General features: G+C 36.6%; 1 protein-coding gene across 8 annotated transcripts in view; it reads right to left on the bottom strand.

The window, feature by feature from the left end:
- Mical (Molecule interacting with CasL) overlaps window positions 1-19,293 on the bottom strand; it is a 78,587-nt gene that overhangs the window by 4,463 nt on the left and 54,831 nt on the right. For 3 of the 8 annotated variants that reach the window (XM_076314238.1, XM_076314239.1, XM_076314241.1), the window contains exons 2-21: window positions 17,870-18,167; window positions 16,763-17,087; window positions 15,777-16,135; window positions 15,442-15,699; window positions 14,408-14,610; window positions 13,884-14,017; window positions 13,253-13,500; window positions 13,024-13,146; window positions 12,238-12,465; window positions 10,907-11,146; window positions 10,098-10,239; window positions 9,615-9,736; window positions 9,342-9,566; window positions 8,729-8,888; window positions 8,492-8,655; window positions 8,215-8,417; window positions 7,950-8,131; window positions 7,734-7,858; window positions 570-4,112; window positions 421-450 (exon numbers count right to left, since the gene is read on the bottom strand). In XM_076314238.1, the coding sequence (XP_076170353.1) occupies window positions 421-450; window positions 570-4,112; window positions 7,734-7,858; window positions 7,950-8,131; window positions 8,215-8,417; window positions 8,492-8,655; window positions 8,729-8,888; window positions 9,342-9,566; window positions 9,615-9,736; window positions 10,098-10,239; window positions 10,907-11,146; window positions 12,238-12,465; window positions 13,024-13,146; window positions 13,253-13,500; window positions 13,884-14,017; window positions 14,408-14,610; window positions 15,442-15,699; window positions 15,777-16,135; window positions 16,763-17,087; window positions 17,870-18,167 (7,312 nt within the window). Of the gene's footprint in view, window positions 1-332; window positions 451-569; window positions 4,113-7,733; window positions 7,859-7,949; window positions 8,132-8,214; window positions 8,418-8,491; window positions 8,656-8,728; window positions 8,889-9,341; window positions 9,567-9,614; window positions 9,737-10,097; window positions 10,240-10,906; window positions 11,147-12,237; window positions 12,466-13,023; window positions 13,147-13,252; window positions 13,501-13,883; window positions 14,018-14,407; window positions 14,611-15,441; window positions 15,700-15,776; window positions 16,136-16,762; window positions 17,088-17,869; window positions 18,176-19,293 lie in introns of those variants that run through there. The other 5 variants (XR_012992433.1, XM_076314244.1, XM_076314242.1 and 2 more) reach the window with 5 other exon arrangements.

The following is a 19,293-nucleotide window of genomic DNA, read 5'->3' as shown; positions in this document are numbered from 1 at the left end:
GTGCATTGCAAGGAAGCTTAATTAAATGTAATAGCAACTGTCAAATAATTAAGTAACTACCCATCCATTTATCTTTAAACAATATTTTCTTAATATTTACATTATCTATGTATGTTAAAAACAATTTAATTAAAGCACACTACAAAATGAAGATACAAACAGTAATTTATATGTGGAATAAAATCACATGCTTAATTTCAAAGAAGACCATCACTACAAGGATTTAACAACTGTACACTGTAAATCAAATTTAATACATCTTATGCCAATTAATATGTTACCCCTTGTAAGCAGACGAGAAAATGCAGCAAACGAAAATAAAATCATAGTACCTGCACGATATACAATAGCGAATACAAATAGTGGCATAAGAAAGCTAATACTGGAAAAATTAGTATCTATGACTTATGAGTTGCTTACATCTGACCCTTCCGAATATGATTTACATAACTGAAACATTTTAGAATCCAAGTATTAGTTAAAAGAAAATCGAAAATCAGGAACATATTGACTTTGTACAGGAGAAAAAATGTAGAGAGTAACAAATAAAAGAAAGAGTATGTACGTACTTTGCCTTTTGATTTAGATGTTAAGCGGAACATAGATAACTTGTCTTTCTGATTGGATGGTGAAGGAGAGGACTCCTTCTTGAAGAAGAAGTCTGATACTGCTTGAATGATACTTTTTCTTCTTTCCGGATCCTTTGGTTTTTGCTTCTTGTCTCTTTTTAAAACTGTAGTAGAGTTATTTGATTTTGAAGAACAACTAGCATGCAATAGCTCATCCATCGATTTCGCATTGACAGTAGATAGACCTCCAAAATTGATTGCTTCTGCTACAGCCTTCATATTGTCTGTACTTTTGCTTGTCTGTAGTTTTAACCCAGTTTTGTTTGCTCCAGCGCTATAAAATCTCGCTCTAGGTTCAGGTTGAGTTTCCTCTTTATTTTTTCTATCTTCCATTGAAAGCTGTCTTCGCGCTACTTTCATTCTCAGTTCCTTGATCTTGTCCTCTGGGCTGAGACCCAAATCCTCATCAGTCATCAGTCTGGCTCTTTCTCTAGCATCTTGCCTTGCTTTCTCCGCTGTTCTCTTTGCTTCTTCATGCTTCAACCTAGGTGGAGCAATTGGTGTTTTAAACATGTTTCCTACTTCATTATCTGCTTTAATCGATGTGACACTTCCAGAAGGTTGAGCATTAGTTTTGCTGTTTTCATCGTTTTCGTTTTTCTCTGGTTCCGACTTCCAAGGAAATTCCTGGGACTCTTGAGACGTTTCTATCTCGAGAGATTTTTTCGTTTCAGCAAAAGTGGTTCGTAAAGGACTGTTTGTTGGTGTAATTATAGATGTGGGTACAAATTTATTGACAGGTGGAGCGTTGGTAACAGGTGGTCTTATCGGCGATAAAACAGGTGTAGAGTTAAAAGAGGAAGCTCTGGCAGCTCTTCTTGCCTTCTTTTCTGCGGATTTCTGTTTGTGAGCCTCTAGTTTATCCATCAACAAATCTTGTATCACATTTTTTTGCTTAGACCTTTCCCTCGTAATTTCTTCCAGCTTTCTAGAGGTAACTGGAGAATTAAAACTGTTGTTTATTGCAGTTTCCTGACTCTTAATTTCTTCTGCTATCATTTCTGCGGTACGAGATTGCAAAGAACTCTTCGAATTTTTCCTCTTTGATTTTCTGATGTCTATGGAATCTTTTACGTTGCTAAATTCGGCAATTCTAGATTGTAGACGTTTTACGTACTCCAAGTAATCCGGATTGCTTGAATCTGCTACCGTTTTCGTTTGTTCCTCTTGACTTGGTCCTTGTGTTAAAGTTGGAATTATCGAAACTTGTGGATTAACAGGGCTAGCCAGAATCGTAATTACTTCGCTGGTAGTCGTATCTTCGGCTGGCTCGACAATTAGTAAACTATCCTCTTCCATTGATTGAAATAGTTCCTTATTTACTGCTTCTGCAATAGGTTGATTCTGTTGTTCACTACTCAAGTTTGTATCTGTACCTGTTTCTATTTCTGCTTTCTTTGTAGTACCATTCAATCTGTTCCTAACATCATCCATCGTAATTGGATTTATTTCTATCACATTTCTATCATTGTACGCTTCATCTTCCGAACACGAATCATTTTCTAGATCTAATTTCGCTATCGGAGCATCAGCGAATAATTTATCCCGTGAACTTGCAGACGTCGGAGTGCTTTTAATATTCACAAATTCGACATATCCTCTGTTCTTAAGCATCACCATATTGGAAGCGTCTTGAAGACTATCATCTAACAGCGAATCGTTGTCCGTATCCATGAAGTCTATGTTCTCACCGTTAGCTAAAAGCTTCGAGGTGTCATTAGTAGGGATGCTTAGCTTCCTATCAAATTTGAATGAATCCAACTCTTGGTCCGTTAGGTCTTCTTCTTTGGCTATTGTGATCGGAGCATAACCGAATTTCGTAGAGTCAGACAATGTAATTTTTTTTCTCGTGGTTATAAATTCTGGGTTGATGTTGAATTCAACATCTTGTAAATCATCTGAGGCTAAAACCTCGCCATCACGAGCCCATTCTGAGAATTCAGTTTCAGTAAGTGCTGCCGTAGTGATGTCATTTTCTTCAGAATCATCATGCTTATTGGATATAGTTGAGGCTACTGACGTAGGACTACTGCAATTGCTAACGTTTCTCTTGCCATCGTCTTGCAATTCTAACTGCTCAATTTCGTTCTTTACCATTTCTAATTCGACCGACGTTTTGTTTACGCACGATATTGGATCTAAAGTCGTAGACATTAACTTATTGTTGAACTCTTTGTCTCGTAACAGTGAACACTCTATAGAGTCAGGTTCAAACGATTGGCCATCGTCGAAGTCTGTGCATTTATCGGCTTCCTCGTCTAATAGCAAATGTCCCTCTGTGCTATGAATTTGCAATCGTGGTGGAGATAAGTTCACAGCAACCAATTGCTGAACTTGTGCTGCTTCTTCTACTTCACCATCGCTAGAAGACAAAGAATCGCTGTCTATCTCTGAGTCTCCGCTACTAACTGTTTCTTTCGTCTCTTCCTTATTTTTACTCCAATCTACCTGTGGTACAATGATGGAGGTCTCGTGCAATGGACTCCGTGGCCGGAAACCATTTGTTTCGTCCACGTGTCCCGCAAAGTTATTTTCCGTGTTTTGTGAGTTTTTTACGTTTTCTAATATCTCGGTATTTTTAGCTTGACTGGGCACTACTTGTTCCTGTATCAGTTCCTTGTCTACCACGCCTTTAGATTCGCTACAGACGATATTAGGGGCAGTTTTTGACTTTAGAATACTCGATTCTTTTACTAAGTCTGGCAAGTGGGTTTTCGATATTTCAGGTAAAATTGTAGCTTTATAAATAGGATTATCGTTGTTTAGTAAATTCTGAGAGGAACGGTTAGCAATATATGGTCGTATCGAAGACGAGGAGAACAGAGCTGTAGGCGATATAGGAGAAAGTTGAGTATTGTTTGATCGTAGCTTACTAGTCCCTTGCAAAAATGCTTGCATTGTAGGACTTGGTTCTGGGGCTGGGTTCAGAAGTTTTTGATGTTGAGAAATGGCATCGGTCAAATTTCGTAATTGAGTGTCCACATTTGATGCTGATCCAGATTTCATGACGGAACCACCAAAAGCTGTACCACCAAGTAAATACTTCTTTTTAAGTTCCAAAGACAATTTGGAGGCAATGCCTTCTGTAGAATGAGTTCGGTTCAATAAATAATCACCTTTACGTGGATTTATCAGTGGAACTCGGTTTATATAATTGGATCCAAGTAAATTCGAGTTACTTTCCTTCTCTGTATGAGAAGGATTCAAAACATGAACCGTTTTCTTTAACTGCGACTTCGCATCTGTGACTTTTTCTTGTTTTAAGTTGCCATTGAATGGTGAAATAACTTTGCTTTTCACTTGAACTTTTTTTGGTTCTGCATAATTTCCCCTAGTTTTACGGATGTTTGAATCGTTGATTGTAATTTCTGGAATCTCGTGCTGGGTTGGAGTTGCACCATCATGCTCGAATTCAGAGTCGGTGGATATTTCTGTAGCCGAATTTTCCTCGCTTTCCTCTGATGTACCATCGTTAGAGGCAACCTATGAGAATGCAATGACGATTAATAAATGAAAGAAAGCATTGAAAATATTAGATGTTATCGGAAAACAGAAACTCATTTTTAGTGTATTAGTGAGATGACAAATAAAATGCCAAGGAACACAATGCATTCGGTCAGAACAATGCTCTGTACATACAATTTCTTACTCTCTTTTAACATTTTTCAGAGCTTAATAAAATGTTGGCATAAAAATTTATTGTTACAATGAGTTTTTAAGTGCGACATGAATGTATTGAAAAATGTATAATGCTCCTAATTAATTAATCATTTGTAATTGTCCACTTTTAAATATAAAATTAATTATGATGGTATTTGATTGAATTTTACGAAGATGACACAGTGAGATTTTTAATAAAGTATTGGCTGGTGGTAATTTCAAAATTAATAAAAACTTGGTAAGTTATATTGCCAGTTTTAGCACGAACACTAAACCAAGCACAAACAATTAATTGGTTTGAGTCACTGTTAATTCAAAATTAGTACAATAGATCACTCCATTCATATATAAAAATGCTTTACCTTTTCTTCAATGGCCTTGGGTACTTTAAAATGATACATCACCATCAGCCAACTATAAGTAATATCTATTTTTACTTTATTAACATATCTCACATAATTTCTCTAAGTATAAGCCATAAAACTGAAAAATACACTTTCACAGAGATGTAACAATTATGTTCATAGATTTCATTGTATTTAAATGTACTTGTATCGATTAAAAGTTAGTTTATATATGTTGTATTAATTAAAAATTACTTTATATATGTTAGGACACTACACATCTATCTTTCTTTGATCGATCGTTCTTAGAAGGTACGGATTTTGTAGATTCGAGTTGGTCGGATTTAATTGATGGCGGAAACTTTGTGGGATGAGAATGTTTCTGCTCAACAGAAGTATTTCCTAATGCATTCGAAATTTTGCTCGTTCCACTGCTTTTGTTGACTACTTCAACCGAATGTTTCGAGACGTTAGCCCCCCTATCCTTTTCTGTATTTTTGTGCTTATTGGTAACAATGTCCGGTGTTGTCAACCTTTCATTAGATGTAACTGGACTTGACTGCATATTAGAGATAGGTTCTTCCGAAGAAGATGCAAAGGTAGATTTTTTTTTTGCTGATCTTTTTCTTATTGGAATTTCAGGAACAGATGGTACACTAGAAGTATTAGATTTTGTTGAATAACTAAAGTCATTCTGAAGACATTTCCTTTCCGGCCTTTTTGGAATTTTGTTTTCTAATGTATCAGATAAAGTAATACTACCACTTATATTTATTTTATCTACTTGTTTGAGTGTTTCAGTATTTTGTTCAACAATTTTAACTTTTGCTAATAACTCACATTCAGTTGAAAGACTTGTTAATTCAGAAGATTTGAAGTTTTTATGCAACTGGTCAGCTATATTAGAACTCTGTTTTCTTATATTTAGATTACTATCACTTGCATAGAAAGCATTATTTTTATTAATATTTGTTATTTTAACGTTATCGAGGTGTGGAGGCAATGTTACTTGTTTTGTATTAATTTCAATATTATGAGAATCAACTGTGTTGTGTGTTTTCTTTTCATTTAGTTTACTTTCTAAGATGTTATTATCAAGTTGCGAAGAAGGCATTTGTTTTACATTCATTTCAATAATTTCATAAGGTTGAACTATGGTATCTGTTTTCTTTTGATGTAATTTAGTTTCTAAGACATTAGTGTCACAATGTGGAATAAATGTTGTTTCCTTCTCATTAATTTTAGTATCTTTATGGGATTCAATTTTAATGTTCATTTTCTCTTCATCTAATTTACTTTTTACAGTATTACTATTTAAATATTCATTTTCTTCATTTATAGAATTCGCTTGCAATACATCAACTTTGTTGTCTGCTGTCTTAGAAGATGTCGAACATTCTCCTACTTTATTTACAGTTTTTGTGTGATCTTTTTTATTTGTGTTTTCTAAATGCAATTCCATAAATGGAGTGTTGATATCTAATTTAGCCTCTACCTTTTCAGTATCAATTGAAAATATTTCTTTATCTTGCTGTTCTATTTGTTCGAACTGCAAATTAATAGTATCAATATCACTGTCATCAATACTCACATTTATGTCACATTCATCTTTATGTTTCTTACCGTCGTTAACAGTTTCTAATTTCTCAGATTCAAGTTTTGTCTTCTGAAAATATTTCATTATATCCTTTGCTTCAACTGTCATAGACACCCTGGGTTTAATGTCTAGCTCAACGATTGTAACATTAGGTGAATTGTTATTTTGATTCTTCGTCTTTTGTTTCTTCTCTTCTACAAAATATTTATTCATCTTTTGTTGAGCACTTTCTTTGGACAGAGGCCGAAGTTCACCCACTGGGAGTTTGTTTTTTGCTTTTCTTTGCCTCAAGTCTCGTTTCAATTTGTCAAATGAACTATTTCCATCAGATTGAACTGGTTGTTTACGGACTTCTTTGGGAACAGTTAATTTGGTCATTTCAAGAGATGTTTCTTCCGATGCCTTTTCATTTGTTGGAGATGGAGAAGTAATGGTCAAGATTGGAATTTGTTCAATATCTTTTATAAACAACTTCAATTTGTTCTCCTTTTTATCCAACATGTTATTTTCTAACTCTTTGTGTCTTATCATATCATTAGATTCTAATTCTTCTATAATCATTTGATCTTGCGTATCGGACATGCTTAATTCATCGTACAATGTATCAGTTGACTTATACATTTCAGACGAGGAAGATGATGGTGACTCTCTACTGCGATTTGGGGAAGAGGTTATCAGATCCGGTAGTTTCTCCTTGAAGCTTGCACCTTCGGTGTTAGGCAGCATTGTATTATCATAACTAGTTTGACTAAATGGAATAGCATCTGGAAGCATAATTCCTGCAAACGCTGTTTGCAGTTGAGTGTTTAATATAGTACTTGTTTCTGTAGTGTTAATATCTAAACCAGAAGTTACTTCATTACTTAAATCATTATTAACAGAAATCATTTTTTCAACTGGTTCATCAGGGACAAACTTTATTTTGTTGAATTCGTCATTGAGGAAAACTATTTGATTACTTAATTCATTGTTACCCATGTCATCGAGTTTTAAAATAGAATGATTATGTTTATTTTTATTTGGCAATTCATTTGAGATTTCCTGGACTTTATTTGAATTTGAAAGATAATTTCTCTCTATTAGATTTTCATATTCTGAAATATATTCTCCAGTATCTTTATTTTTACATAATCTATTTTCTATAACTTGTTCAGAAGTAACTAAAGGTATTTCCAAATTAATGATATTATTTACTGCATTATTTGTAATTAAACCAAAGGAGGGATCAGGTATTGGAATTATACTTCCACATGCTGCACTTTGAGATGTGTTCTCTATTTGTTGATCTGTATTTACTATCGACTTATCATTCTGCACTATTTCTGTATTCATTAAGTTCTGAATATTTGTAGTACCAATTATATCTTGATCAATTGCAGTATCACTGTTACTCATGTTCGTCTCCTGGGAAGGTATTAAATTAGGGGCTTGCACAGATACAGATTCAAGAAGTACGAGTGACCCTTGAGTTACGTTATCTACAGTATCTTGAGAAATTTTCACCTCCGTTTCTGAACCAGTGTCCGTATCAGAACTGCGAGTCGGATGTTTCAGCCAAACTTCTTGCTTTCTTAGTTCTCTTGCGCGTATGTCTTCTTCATCTTCCGTAGCAGTTGTACTCTCATCATCTGTAGAACAATAAAAATAAGAAAACATCGTGATAATTCAGTGTTTCTAAAATTGTTAAAACAATAGACAGATTTATTTCAACGATATTACCTTCATTCGTATATTCATCACTGGAATCTTCATATTCGTTGCTTCCCGTATCAGACTGTCCCAACGTAGCATGCGGGTGAGAATACCTTAATGTCCAATTTTTAGCAAGTTCAAGAGTTCCTTCAGTCGTTAGCGGCTGATCTATCGCCTCCTCGTATACTTCGTTATCGTCATCTGAATCACTATTATAATAATAGAAAAAATTAATGAAACTATTCCTACATTTCTTACCTACATTTAAAAAAAAATCTAGAAATAATTCTACCTCATATCCGAAATATCGTCACTAGACCCCATTTCTGCAGTGGAAGCACCAAAATTTCTGTCCGTCCATTCATCCTCGTCCATTTGACTTTGTGGTTCTTCAGCATCTGATATACCTGCTAAGTTTTCAAATTCTATTCTTTCAGGCGTTTGACCACGATCGAGCAAGTCAAGCCCAACAACGCCTTCTAAAGGTATCTTTGTCTAAAAGTAATAATTCAAATTTACTCTATTGATTTCAAAAGAGTTTTGTACATAAAATTGGAGATTGGTTATACCTTTTCAGGTGTTTTCAAGTTAACAGGTGCGTTAGGTATATTCTCCTTATTTAACGACGTAAGTCTTTTCTTCTCTGCGCGAGCTTTTATTGTTCCTGAGAAGCCAAAGTGTTGTGAACAATAAAATCGTCCCCCACTTTTCTCCCGATCAAAAGTATGGTTTCCTATAATTGAAAAAATAGGGAATAAAAATCGATTACCTGAATACATTTTAAAATATAACAATAAAGGTCAAACCTATTCTTAATGAGGTAGAGCAATATTCACAGCGGAAACAGCCTCGATGAAAAAATTTCCCTTCAGCAGTAAGTCTCTCCATCAAATAAACTCTTTTATTGCAGAAATGACACACCTCCGAACCTCCTTGTGTAGGTAATGTTATTGTAGGCTTAATGTTCTGTAAGAAAAATGCAAAAGACCGAAGTAGTAACTACTAACTTTAAATGTTCAATACAAAAGAATTTTAGTCAGCACATATATTCTTTTTAAATGAAACACTAACACTTTTAGTAACGTATTAATTGTTACGTTATGATGTATAATTAAAATGTATTGCTATATATTATAAATACAGTACTATCATGTATAGTAAATAATTTTTGACATTTTAGTAAGTAGTTTAGTAGTGGAAATGTTACTCATTATAAACACTATACTAAACGTTCATTAAAAATGTGTTCCTTTGTATCCTGTGAAAAAATAACAAATAATATTTACAATTAGACGGGTACATGAAACGAATTGACTGTCTCGCACCAAATACTGCACGAAATACAACGAACGTCACAAAGACTCGAACATCTTGCTGACTATATCCTCGAGTACTGATATTCAGTAATATCGTATTTACCGATTTCTGCACTCTGGGCTCCGCGTCTTGACTTTTATTCGAAAACTGCTCAGCCATAGCTGAGACTTTATTGTGCCCGAGCACATTACCCTCTTTGATCTTCCTGTCTATACTCTTCAGGGTATTGTCAATATCAGCGTACTTACTATCTGTCTCCTTCTGATCACGTCCCTTCTTCTCCATCTTGATTTGTCGAGCTAAAAACTGAATGAAGCATATACACATCTGAAAAAACGTTGATTACCGAGTACTGTTAATCTTTTGTATGCCAACCTGTTCTCGACTCCATTTCGGTACACGTTCTACTTTTTCGTGTCGAACAGAACGACCCATCTTATTCTCCTCGATTTTTTTTTCAATTTCCTTCACGTTCCAATCAGTCTTCTCGATCTTGCCTTTATAATGGAATTATAAAATTATACGTTGAAAGTGACGTGCATACACTTGAAGTACATAACTGTAATCATCTTAGATTTGATTTTGAATTTGCACTACATAAATAATACACAAAGGAAGCAATGTTACTTTTTCAAGAGTTGTTTGTGGTTTTTAAGACTTTAAAACTATTTTTGTTTTTTTAATAAAAACCTATTTTTTTTGATAATGAGAGAAATTGTGGATATACTCTTAATAAGAAAAGTTGCGGATAATATTAAGAAAAATGCATATATCAAATGAAACTTTACAGAGTTAATAAATTGAATCGACTCTATGCGTCATACTCATGATATATGACATGATACATATCATACAAACCAATAGCACGTAGAAGATCCCTGGGCTTTTTTTCAAACGGAGTAGATCCTTTTAATTTATCTTCGATACTTTTTATTCTTCCCGAAAATTCTTCATCTATACTGTTTCTACGATGGCCAGCATGTATCTTGGGTTCTCTGTCCTAGAAGCAATTAGTGGTATGAAATAAATTGAATATACACATCAGAAAATAAGGACAATCACAAATTTATGAAACTTGTAAGAAAAAGCGAAAATGCACTATAATTTGTAATTATAGTACATCTATGGAAGGAAACCAGGAATTGTATTAATATACATTTGTTATGATTAGCAGATTAGCATATTACGTTTATTTATTTCATAGTGTATACTGTTAGTGTCACAGCACTTTAAAAACATATAAAAATATTCTGTTGATATTATAAATACCATTATTTTGTGAGAACAGTTAGTAGCATAACTGAAAGTCTTCACATTGTTTAATATTATTGATGCATCCCACATGCATAAAATTCGTATCCTTGTACTTTCTTTGTATGGTTAGTTAACACACTCGTTTTTAATTCGTAATGTAAAATAACAGAACAATTTGATTACCCGCTATAATAAAATAAATTAGTATGCAAATACGTAGTTCACGACTAAGTAATTTACACACAAAATTTATTGTATTATATCATATATTTTTTATCACATTATCCATTATATCGTTGGATGAATATAATAATAATATTTTCAGAATTTGTGTAACCGTTTGTTAAAAGTGTACTTAATAAAAAAAAAAAAAAAACATTATACACTCCCAAATCATTCACTCTCCAGCTTACTGGGTGTAATATTTTCTGTTCTAGATATTTCACTCTATCCTTGAAATCCGCTGCTGTTTGGCGATACAAGAATATCGAATAATCTTCGAACGGCTCGTCTTTCTCGCGTTTCGCATTCGCTTGCAGCATCTGCATACTTTTGTAGAATTGCTGCGTCGCCATCTTTCGCAAATATTGCCGCCTTCTCATACGTTCTGCGCGATTTTGTTCTATTTCGGTGAGTCTCTTCTGCCTTTCCTCCTTTACGTACAGCGCAAAACGTACAACAGCGTGACATTAATTTTCCAATTATTCGACAATCGCAAAATCTGTTTTTGTTTTCCAGTTTAAGTCTCATTTTGCCAATTAATTTACACAATGTGTACACCTTATGTTACGTGGTTTAACTATCTATTACATTCGTACGATCACAGCAAGTGACAAGATAGTATTACAAAAACAAGGTAAACGAAGATCGAGGGTTCTTTATCTCGGGTTTGGCTACGCTACCAATATCTGCTCTTTTCGAAACAAGAACGTTAAATGTTGTTTCTACTTTTTGAAATTTAGATTTTTTCTTCTAGCAGGACATTCGTTACAACAAATAGGAAAGAACTCTATTGTAATCTATTCATTAAAAATGCTTTTAGTAAATAGGACAAATACAAGAGCTGGCGTAGCAAATATATTATGACATAAACATAAATAAATATATATATATATTTGTATGTATGTATATAGAAAAAGTTTAAAACATAACCGATAGTGTTCGCAACGATCCACTGACACTTTCGTTGACTATGCGAAGCGATTAGAATGCAATGACTTCCTTCTGCGTCATGGCAATGGTAACTCCAATAATTATGATTAAGAACGATACGATTATCCCACGATACATAAGTGCTTCAATCTTCTGCCACCGTGACTATAGGATACAAGCATTGTAAGTATCGCGCGTGTGTGTATGGAAAGTTAGTGTTCAATTTTTAACCCCTTATGGAATATTTTTATCTGCACAATACAATTAGAGAAATTTATATTGTATTACCATTAAAGAATTGATTCCATAAAGCGTTAAATATACGATTCAACCCTTTGCAATCGCACTGGATTTGCTGTATCTATAAATATTTAAAAAATTCGGAATCAAATTACGCAAAGGGTTGATCTCAGATTTAAGGAAAACAGAATGTTTCAACCTTGGACTGTCTGCTGACTAAAAGCATTCAAAAACATATGATTAAAAAATTTGTAGACAACAGGTTCTATGTGTCTTGTGATGATATATATATTATAATATCGAATACTCTAAACGACTTTCAATTAGAAAGAAAAAAAGAAAAGAAACCTACCACTGTCGCACCCATCTTCTCCGTGCTGCGTCTCTTTCGAGAACGTCGACTAATAGTGTCCCCCTTCTTATCCGTGGGGTTTAAATTTTCGTTATGTCGCGAACGTGAGTGTCTCGTTCTCGTTGCGCTCTCTTGCCTGACGATACGATCGAGCAAGTGAACTTTTTGGTCAGGCGTTAATTGGCTCAATTGTTTACTGTGCGCAGGCCTTTCTTCGTTTTCAGGTTCCTTCATGAAACATGATCAATGCGTTTATTCGTAATATTACAAACTACATAGCTACTATAAGATGAATTAATTAGAAGGGAGTATTATTAGCTCGTTAACTTTACTATTTTCCGTACGACAATATTTCTGGTACTCCCTATTGAAATTTTTTGGCGATTCGAATGTTTTCTTCAACGACGGTCCAAATATATTTTTCCAAAATTTATTTCTTATCCAGCTTATCGTGGATCTGTTATCTTCTGAGATAGTTTCGCTTAACGATATCCTGTTATTATTATAATCTAACGACTTAATGGTTTCCTGAGAAAACGTTCGAGGATTAGGGTGCGAAAATGATTCTGATCTCCGGTCATGAACGATGTATGATGGAGTACGGTTCCTACGGGACGAAGGATCGGGCGTTCTTGGACGAGGATATGTCTTGTTTAGCAAAGAGTGTGCTGTTGACGGTAAATTTTCTATCCCTGATTTCAGACATGATACTGAATACTATAAAACACGGAATATAAATTAAAACTTTCTTAGATCGCTTCTCTACTAAGATACGAATCTACTTACTAATTTCGGGTGTTTAATATATGGAATTTCACCACGGAAAACCTCATATATTTGCGTCAAATATGAAAACATGGCAAGCTTGTCAGGAACGTCGCATTGAGCCATCTCTTCTCCCGTCATTATCTACAAAATTCAATATTTACATTTCGCAATCACTCATTTTTTATTTTGGTTTTCGTAAATTTCGTATTTTCTATTATAGAATTTATAATACGATTAATTAACTTGCCGGAGGTATGCCCAATTCATTTTCCAATACATCGAAGGCCAGCTGATTGTTCTTCGCTATATCCTCCGATTGTAAGTTGTGAAAGTCTATCAGATCTGGACGGTATCTGTGAATGATCGCACAGATAGCCAGACCATTTTTGAAGGACGCACCCATGTCTTCGATTTGAACTGAGTCGTACAGAGCAACCTGTCTTTGTAGCCAGCGAAGCAACATGTCCGGATGAACTTGAGATTCGCCACGGAGATCTGTGAGATATACGGTGACTTGTGGTCATAATATTTAATCGCTATATTTTAACACTTTGAGCCCGGTGATTGTGTAACCAAGCATTCAAATCACCCGAGCGGCGTCCATCTGGTTATTACGTTTATGATTTCATTATGCGAATGTTTACAGCGTTATCGATTTGAACTCTTTCACTGTTCGATTTGCGACTTGTTATCGAATTTTCCATCTTTCCTGGTGTCGAGATTTTAGATTTTCCATCATAAAAATCGATAAGAATAAAATCAACCGCCACGAGGTTATTTAAATGGTACTGGACTCATAGTGTTAAGTGTGCAATAAAGAATCGGTCGAATTAAAAAAAAAAAAAAAAGGCATTTGTTACAAAAGACTCGTAACTTACCGCGTCGGCGACGTTTCTTAGGGATATCGACGTCAGATTGCACGGGGGGCTGTTTGATGCTGTCGGGATCATCTGTATCGAGGAGACTTCGCACTTGCATTGGAGTTACAGAGGATACATTCAGATTTGGGTATCTTAAAGAGAATTGATTAACTGTAGATAGCGAGAAAACAATTATTACCGGGATCAGTAAATGACATTAAACGTTAAATATTGTATTTAATATCGAATTCAAGTAAAGTAGTTACTCGAAGAACTATCTGAATACCATAAATTACTTCAACATGGAAAAACGTGACTAGATCGGAATTTTTGATTTTAAAACAGTTTATAAGTTTTGTACGCATATTTCTCGTTGGTGATATTTTCCTTTTTTTATTTTAATTGAAAGCAACGAGTTTACAACTAAATGTATATGCATACAATCTAATATGTCGTATACATTTTATAATGCATACAGGTGTTGAAACTAGAACAAATTGCACAGTGCAGGAACATTATATTACCCGAGTAGTGCGTTATACCTGGTGTGAGGGTCCAGCGTGTACGCTGCGTAATCTCTGTTTAAATTTTCCGGTGTAGTCTGTCCAAGAAGTCTATAAATTGATTCTCGCTCTGCGATTACTTCTAACGGCGACATTGAGGCGCCCCATTGTTTGATCGCCCAGCAGGCGTCCAACGAGCTCAAGAATCCTCTCGCGCACCCAGAACCCGTCGGCCAAAACGGCTGAAATAATTTTTTACTTCAGTTTTTGACATTTTCATCGAGAAAATGAAAGGCTTAACTTTCTAGCATTGATTTTTACAATTGCAAGACAGACGAGAATAACAGAAAGTTTGCCCAGTTGATACCGTTTTAGATGCTTAGATATAAGTCGTGGATTTTGTTTTGAAAAGATTATCCAAAGAGTCAGCAACACAGTGTAACATATATAAGTTTAATGTTCGAGCAAGTGCCATTGCTTGGTATGACAAATGAGCAAATACCCGATAACACTGATATTACTGTTTTCAAACATTTAGTAATGCTAATATTACACAATGTTTTTTTTTTACTACACGGTTACACTAATGTCACAAATACACGACGATCACGATTTAACGTTAATAGTCGGCCACTTGTATAAATCATAGTTTTAAAAATTTACGTTCCTTTCTCTATACGTAATTTTATATCACTATGAACGTAAAATTATTCCACGCCCGATAATATACCAGTAACCGATACTAATTGTTCGTGTCTTTGGGAACAGTACTGCCACAACATAGGACAAAATTTCCAAATAAATATACTTGTGTTTGAAAACTTTGAACAATATCAACGAAAAGAGTCCAAATCGTAAATATCTCAAAGGTGACAAAAATTTAACACATTTAGAATGAAATTTTCGCAGTTTCGGACCTCACGCTAGTATTGGAGTTACAGAGGATACATTCGGATCGCGGCGTGGAAGTGTTTCTCTCGAACACTTTCATACGAAACGTATTGTTCCAGACTATTCTCGCAGTAGTATTAAAATCGCGGCGTGCCCGTAGAGGAGGCCAGATTTTGATATACCTCGAGCAGGCTGTCGCCGACAAGGATCATAAGCAATCTGTGACCGCGACGCTCCAAAACCCGACTAGCATTCTCCGCCGCGTACATAGACGTGAAATCGAACATAGCCACGTCCGGTTGTCCGTAATGATTCACTGCGAATTCCATATCCATCATCTGGTATTCCGTGGAGAATTCGGCCGCTTCCCGAGCGTAAAGCATCAATGCTTCGCGATCCACATTCTCTTTGGCGAGCAGCTTGGCAGTGTCCGCGTGGTCCTAAACATCGTAAACCGTTATAGTCACCATCGAATTTACCATTCGCGATTAACATTTACCGTAAAAATGATCAATACCTGCAGTATAACTCCCTTGTCGATTAGACTGTGCTTCTTGGCGGTCATCACGAAATAGTGAGTATCGTCCTTGTAATAGACAATATTTTCAAGGTCGATCCCCGTGTCGTGGTACAGCTCCTTGAAGAACTTCTGATTGAAGATGAACGCCACGCCGCTGATCTCCTCGACCCGAGCCTCCGCTTCCGTGCGTTTATTTATGAAATTCGCCGTAATGGCGATGGCCAGCTTCCCCCGAAACTCTTTGCGCTTGAAACCCTCCAAGGTGTTCCGTTTACCATCGGCGCCGATCAACACGTCGAACTCGTATTGGGAGACCGGATGGTCCGCGGGCGTTGTCTTCGCCCTCCAACCGATTTCTGAAAGCAACCGTGGAACAATTAACATTGAAATTGGCTCGAGTTTCAAGCAACGAACGTCGTTGATTCACGGATGGGCGTGGAGTACACATGGCTGGGTCAAGAACGACCCGTACCATGGTATCCGAACTCGGTTAATCCTTCCTCGTGAATATTGTTATGCACGTATATCGTACGATGAGAAATTGGGCGATAAACTTGAAAATCGTACGTGAATAACATTTTTTTTTTTTTCAATCTACGTTTACATCTACGGTCGAGCGGTACGGAATATAGTGCTTCGAAGATCCGTCTTCTCGGATATTATCTTTCGCGAGTTGGGGAGTGTTATCGTCGAGTCGAACGGGTCTAAAATGACCCGGATATTGGATCACGGGGGTTCATCCACCCGATGGTTATTGTCCCCGCGCACGATCTTTTCCGCTAACGATGGAAAACTTTTTGTTCGGCAAAAGCTTCGCGTTTCGATCGTGCGCGGGGAAAGTTTCGTTGTCTGTTCGAGAACGCGCGTCGAAACAACTGGGACGCTTCGCGTCGCGCGACAAACTCGTAACAAGTTGAGAGAGCCCGATTACGGGACGAAAAGGGTCGATTGCGCATCGTAAAAGGGAGGTCCGGTCTACTCACTGCCTTCCTCCTGGTTCTCCGGCGGTGGTATCAAGGAATCGAAGCTTACGTTCTCGTGGAACTCAACGCCCAGTATCAGAGCGACTTTCAGCAATATACACTGTAGCTGTCGGATGCTGATGTGATCGATGGATCCAGCGCAGAATTTCCCGAAGAATTTCTTCGCGCCCAGTCCACGAAGGTCTTGTATAACGAAGGGCCAAAGGTGGAGAACATTGTTCCTGGACATTCGATCCCGTTTCTCCACGACGACAACTTTTGCACCTAATAGTTGCGCCTCGATCGCGGAACGAAGCCCGCAGGGGCCACCTCCGATGATCAATACCTGTAACCAATATATACGATCGATAATACACACGGTGGATCACGTTTCGACGTAACCCCGCTGGTCGTTATCTTAATTAAAAAAAAAAAAAAAAAAAAAAATAGTAACAAACGTTCGTATTCAACGCGAGTAAAAACGAGCGTTACGGTGCAACGGTGCAATTAGTCGTCCATGAGTTTCCAAGGTCGACTTTGTTCCTGTAAATAGAACATTATATTCTTCACCGTACAGGGTTAACAACCGGTTTACTACAAACAGCCTTGTTTTCCAACGATAGAACCTGCCGTTCAAGGTTACAAACGCGTAACAGAACGATCTTGAACAGAGCCGCTTTATCGACGAATCGAAGGCCGAAAGTTCGAGCGTCTATTGTGAAAAATGATGACCCAACGAGATACGACGAGATTTCAAGATCACTTCATCGTGACTTTATCGTCCCTTGGTAACCCTGTGCGACAGGTTGTTGAACTTGCTTTTAAGTTGTGTCGCTACGTTGGATGAAAAATGAGAGAAGAGACCGAGCTGACACCGAGAAACGTTTCGGGTCTACGCTAAGAGCGTGGAACTTGTTTTCACGTGCACCCTTCGGAAGGTGAGTTTCCCCAATTAGGTTCAAACGGTTCGGTGGTAACGTACACCGGACGATACTTCGTCGAAACGATGATCGACAACGTGGATCGAGTCTAGATCGAGTCTAGATCGAGATCTGTCGATCCGAGTGTACTCCATCGTTGGAATAAGTACACTTGGTTCGAGGGATTAATGGATAAAATAATACTTACCCTCGTGTTCGAGCATGCTTTCCCACGATTGTAACATTTGTGATTGGCTCTCTGATCGAACTTCTTCCAGAGTGCTTGAGCCTTCCACGATCGCAGTTTCCCTTTCAATTTCGGATAGAACTGACTGACCGAGTTCGGTCGTATCTTCAACAGTTCGCAGAGATGTCTGAAGTGTCCGAGAATGGACTTGAGCGTGGTTGCGTTGCAAAACTGATCGAACACGTCGTTGGCTATCGCCACTTCCGGCGAATTCACCGTCTGTTTCCGACCGGGCTGCTGATGATCCATGTTCCTGATCCTGCGCATTCGATTTAAGTCCATATGAAATACTCGTTCAGTTTCGAAACATTCAAAAGACAATATTACAACACAGGTGTTTGTACACACGGTGGCTCGTTTATTTTGCAGAAAGGAAAATATAGGAAAAGAAAAATGTTCCTTAGAGAGGGATACATTTAACGATAGCGATGATATTTTTCCAAGACCAGGGTTTTCGAAATTTCAAAGAATCCGACAAAGGGAGTACGTATTTTTTTATCGGTACCATGTTCTACTCGAGGATATCGCGTGTAAACTTTGATACCGCTCAAGAGTACACGATCGCTCGTAGATACGTACATATGTTTGATAAAAGAGGCAACTCTGTCCGATTTGTTAAAAATTAGCAGCAATTTTCGAACAGAGATTGAAAATTCTAAAAATTTGAAATCTTTGGAGATAATTTTAAATACTATTAGAGAATACAACGTATCCAAGTTTGGTAAGGTTCGTAAGGCTCTGAAATAATCGTCAAGAACTCCACGAACCAAAATGAACAATTCTCAAAATTTGGAATCTCTAGAGATACTTTCAAATACTTTTAGAGACTACAACGTATTTAAATACTTCTAGAGTCTATAACGTTTTTAAATACTTTTAGAGCCTATAACGTTTTTAAATACTTCTAGAGTCTATAACGTTTTTAAATACTTTTAGAGCCTATAACGTTTTTAAATACTTTTAGAGCCTATAACGTTTTTAAATACTTTTAGAGCCTATAACGTTTTTAAATACTTTTAGAGACTATAACGTATTCAAATTTCGTAACGTTCGTGTGGTTCCGAAAAATCGTCAACAACTCCAAGAACACTCGCAATGGACAGTGTGGGGTGTTCGTGTTTCATAGTTTGAAACTATGTACGTTCGAGTATGTGTGTGTGTGTGTGTGCAAAGCCTGTTCTCTTGTAACTATCCTTGGGCGGTGTATTTTTGCAAGACACTGGTCCATTATAGTGTTTATGAAAGTACAGAGAGTCAACGCGTGCAGGTACTTAATCCCGGAACGAAAGAAACCGTTGCTATTGTTCTCGCGAACGATGACGTTTCGCCGAGTCGTCTCTTCGTTCCCGACGCTAGAAATATTCGACGGAAATAAAACGTGGCTG

This window comes from Ptiloglossa arizonensis, chromosome 6 (genome assembly GCF_051014685.1).
Source record: "Ptiloglossa arizonensis isolate GNS036 chromosome 6, iyPtiAriz1_principal, whole genome shotgun sequence".
Classification (NCBI taxonomy): Eukaryota; Metazoa; Arthropoda; class Insecta; order Hymenoptera; family Colletidae; genus Ptiloglossa; species Ptiloglossa arizonensis.
This window is presented reverse-complemented; position numbering and strand designations above follow the sequence as displayed.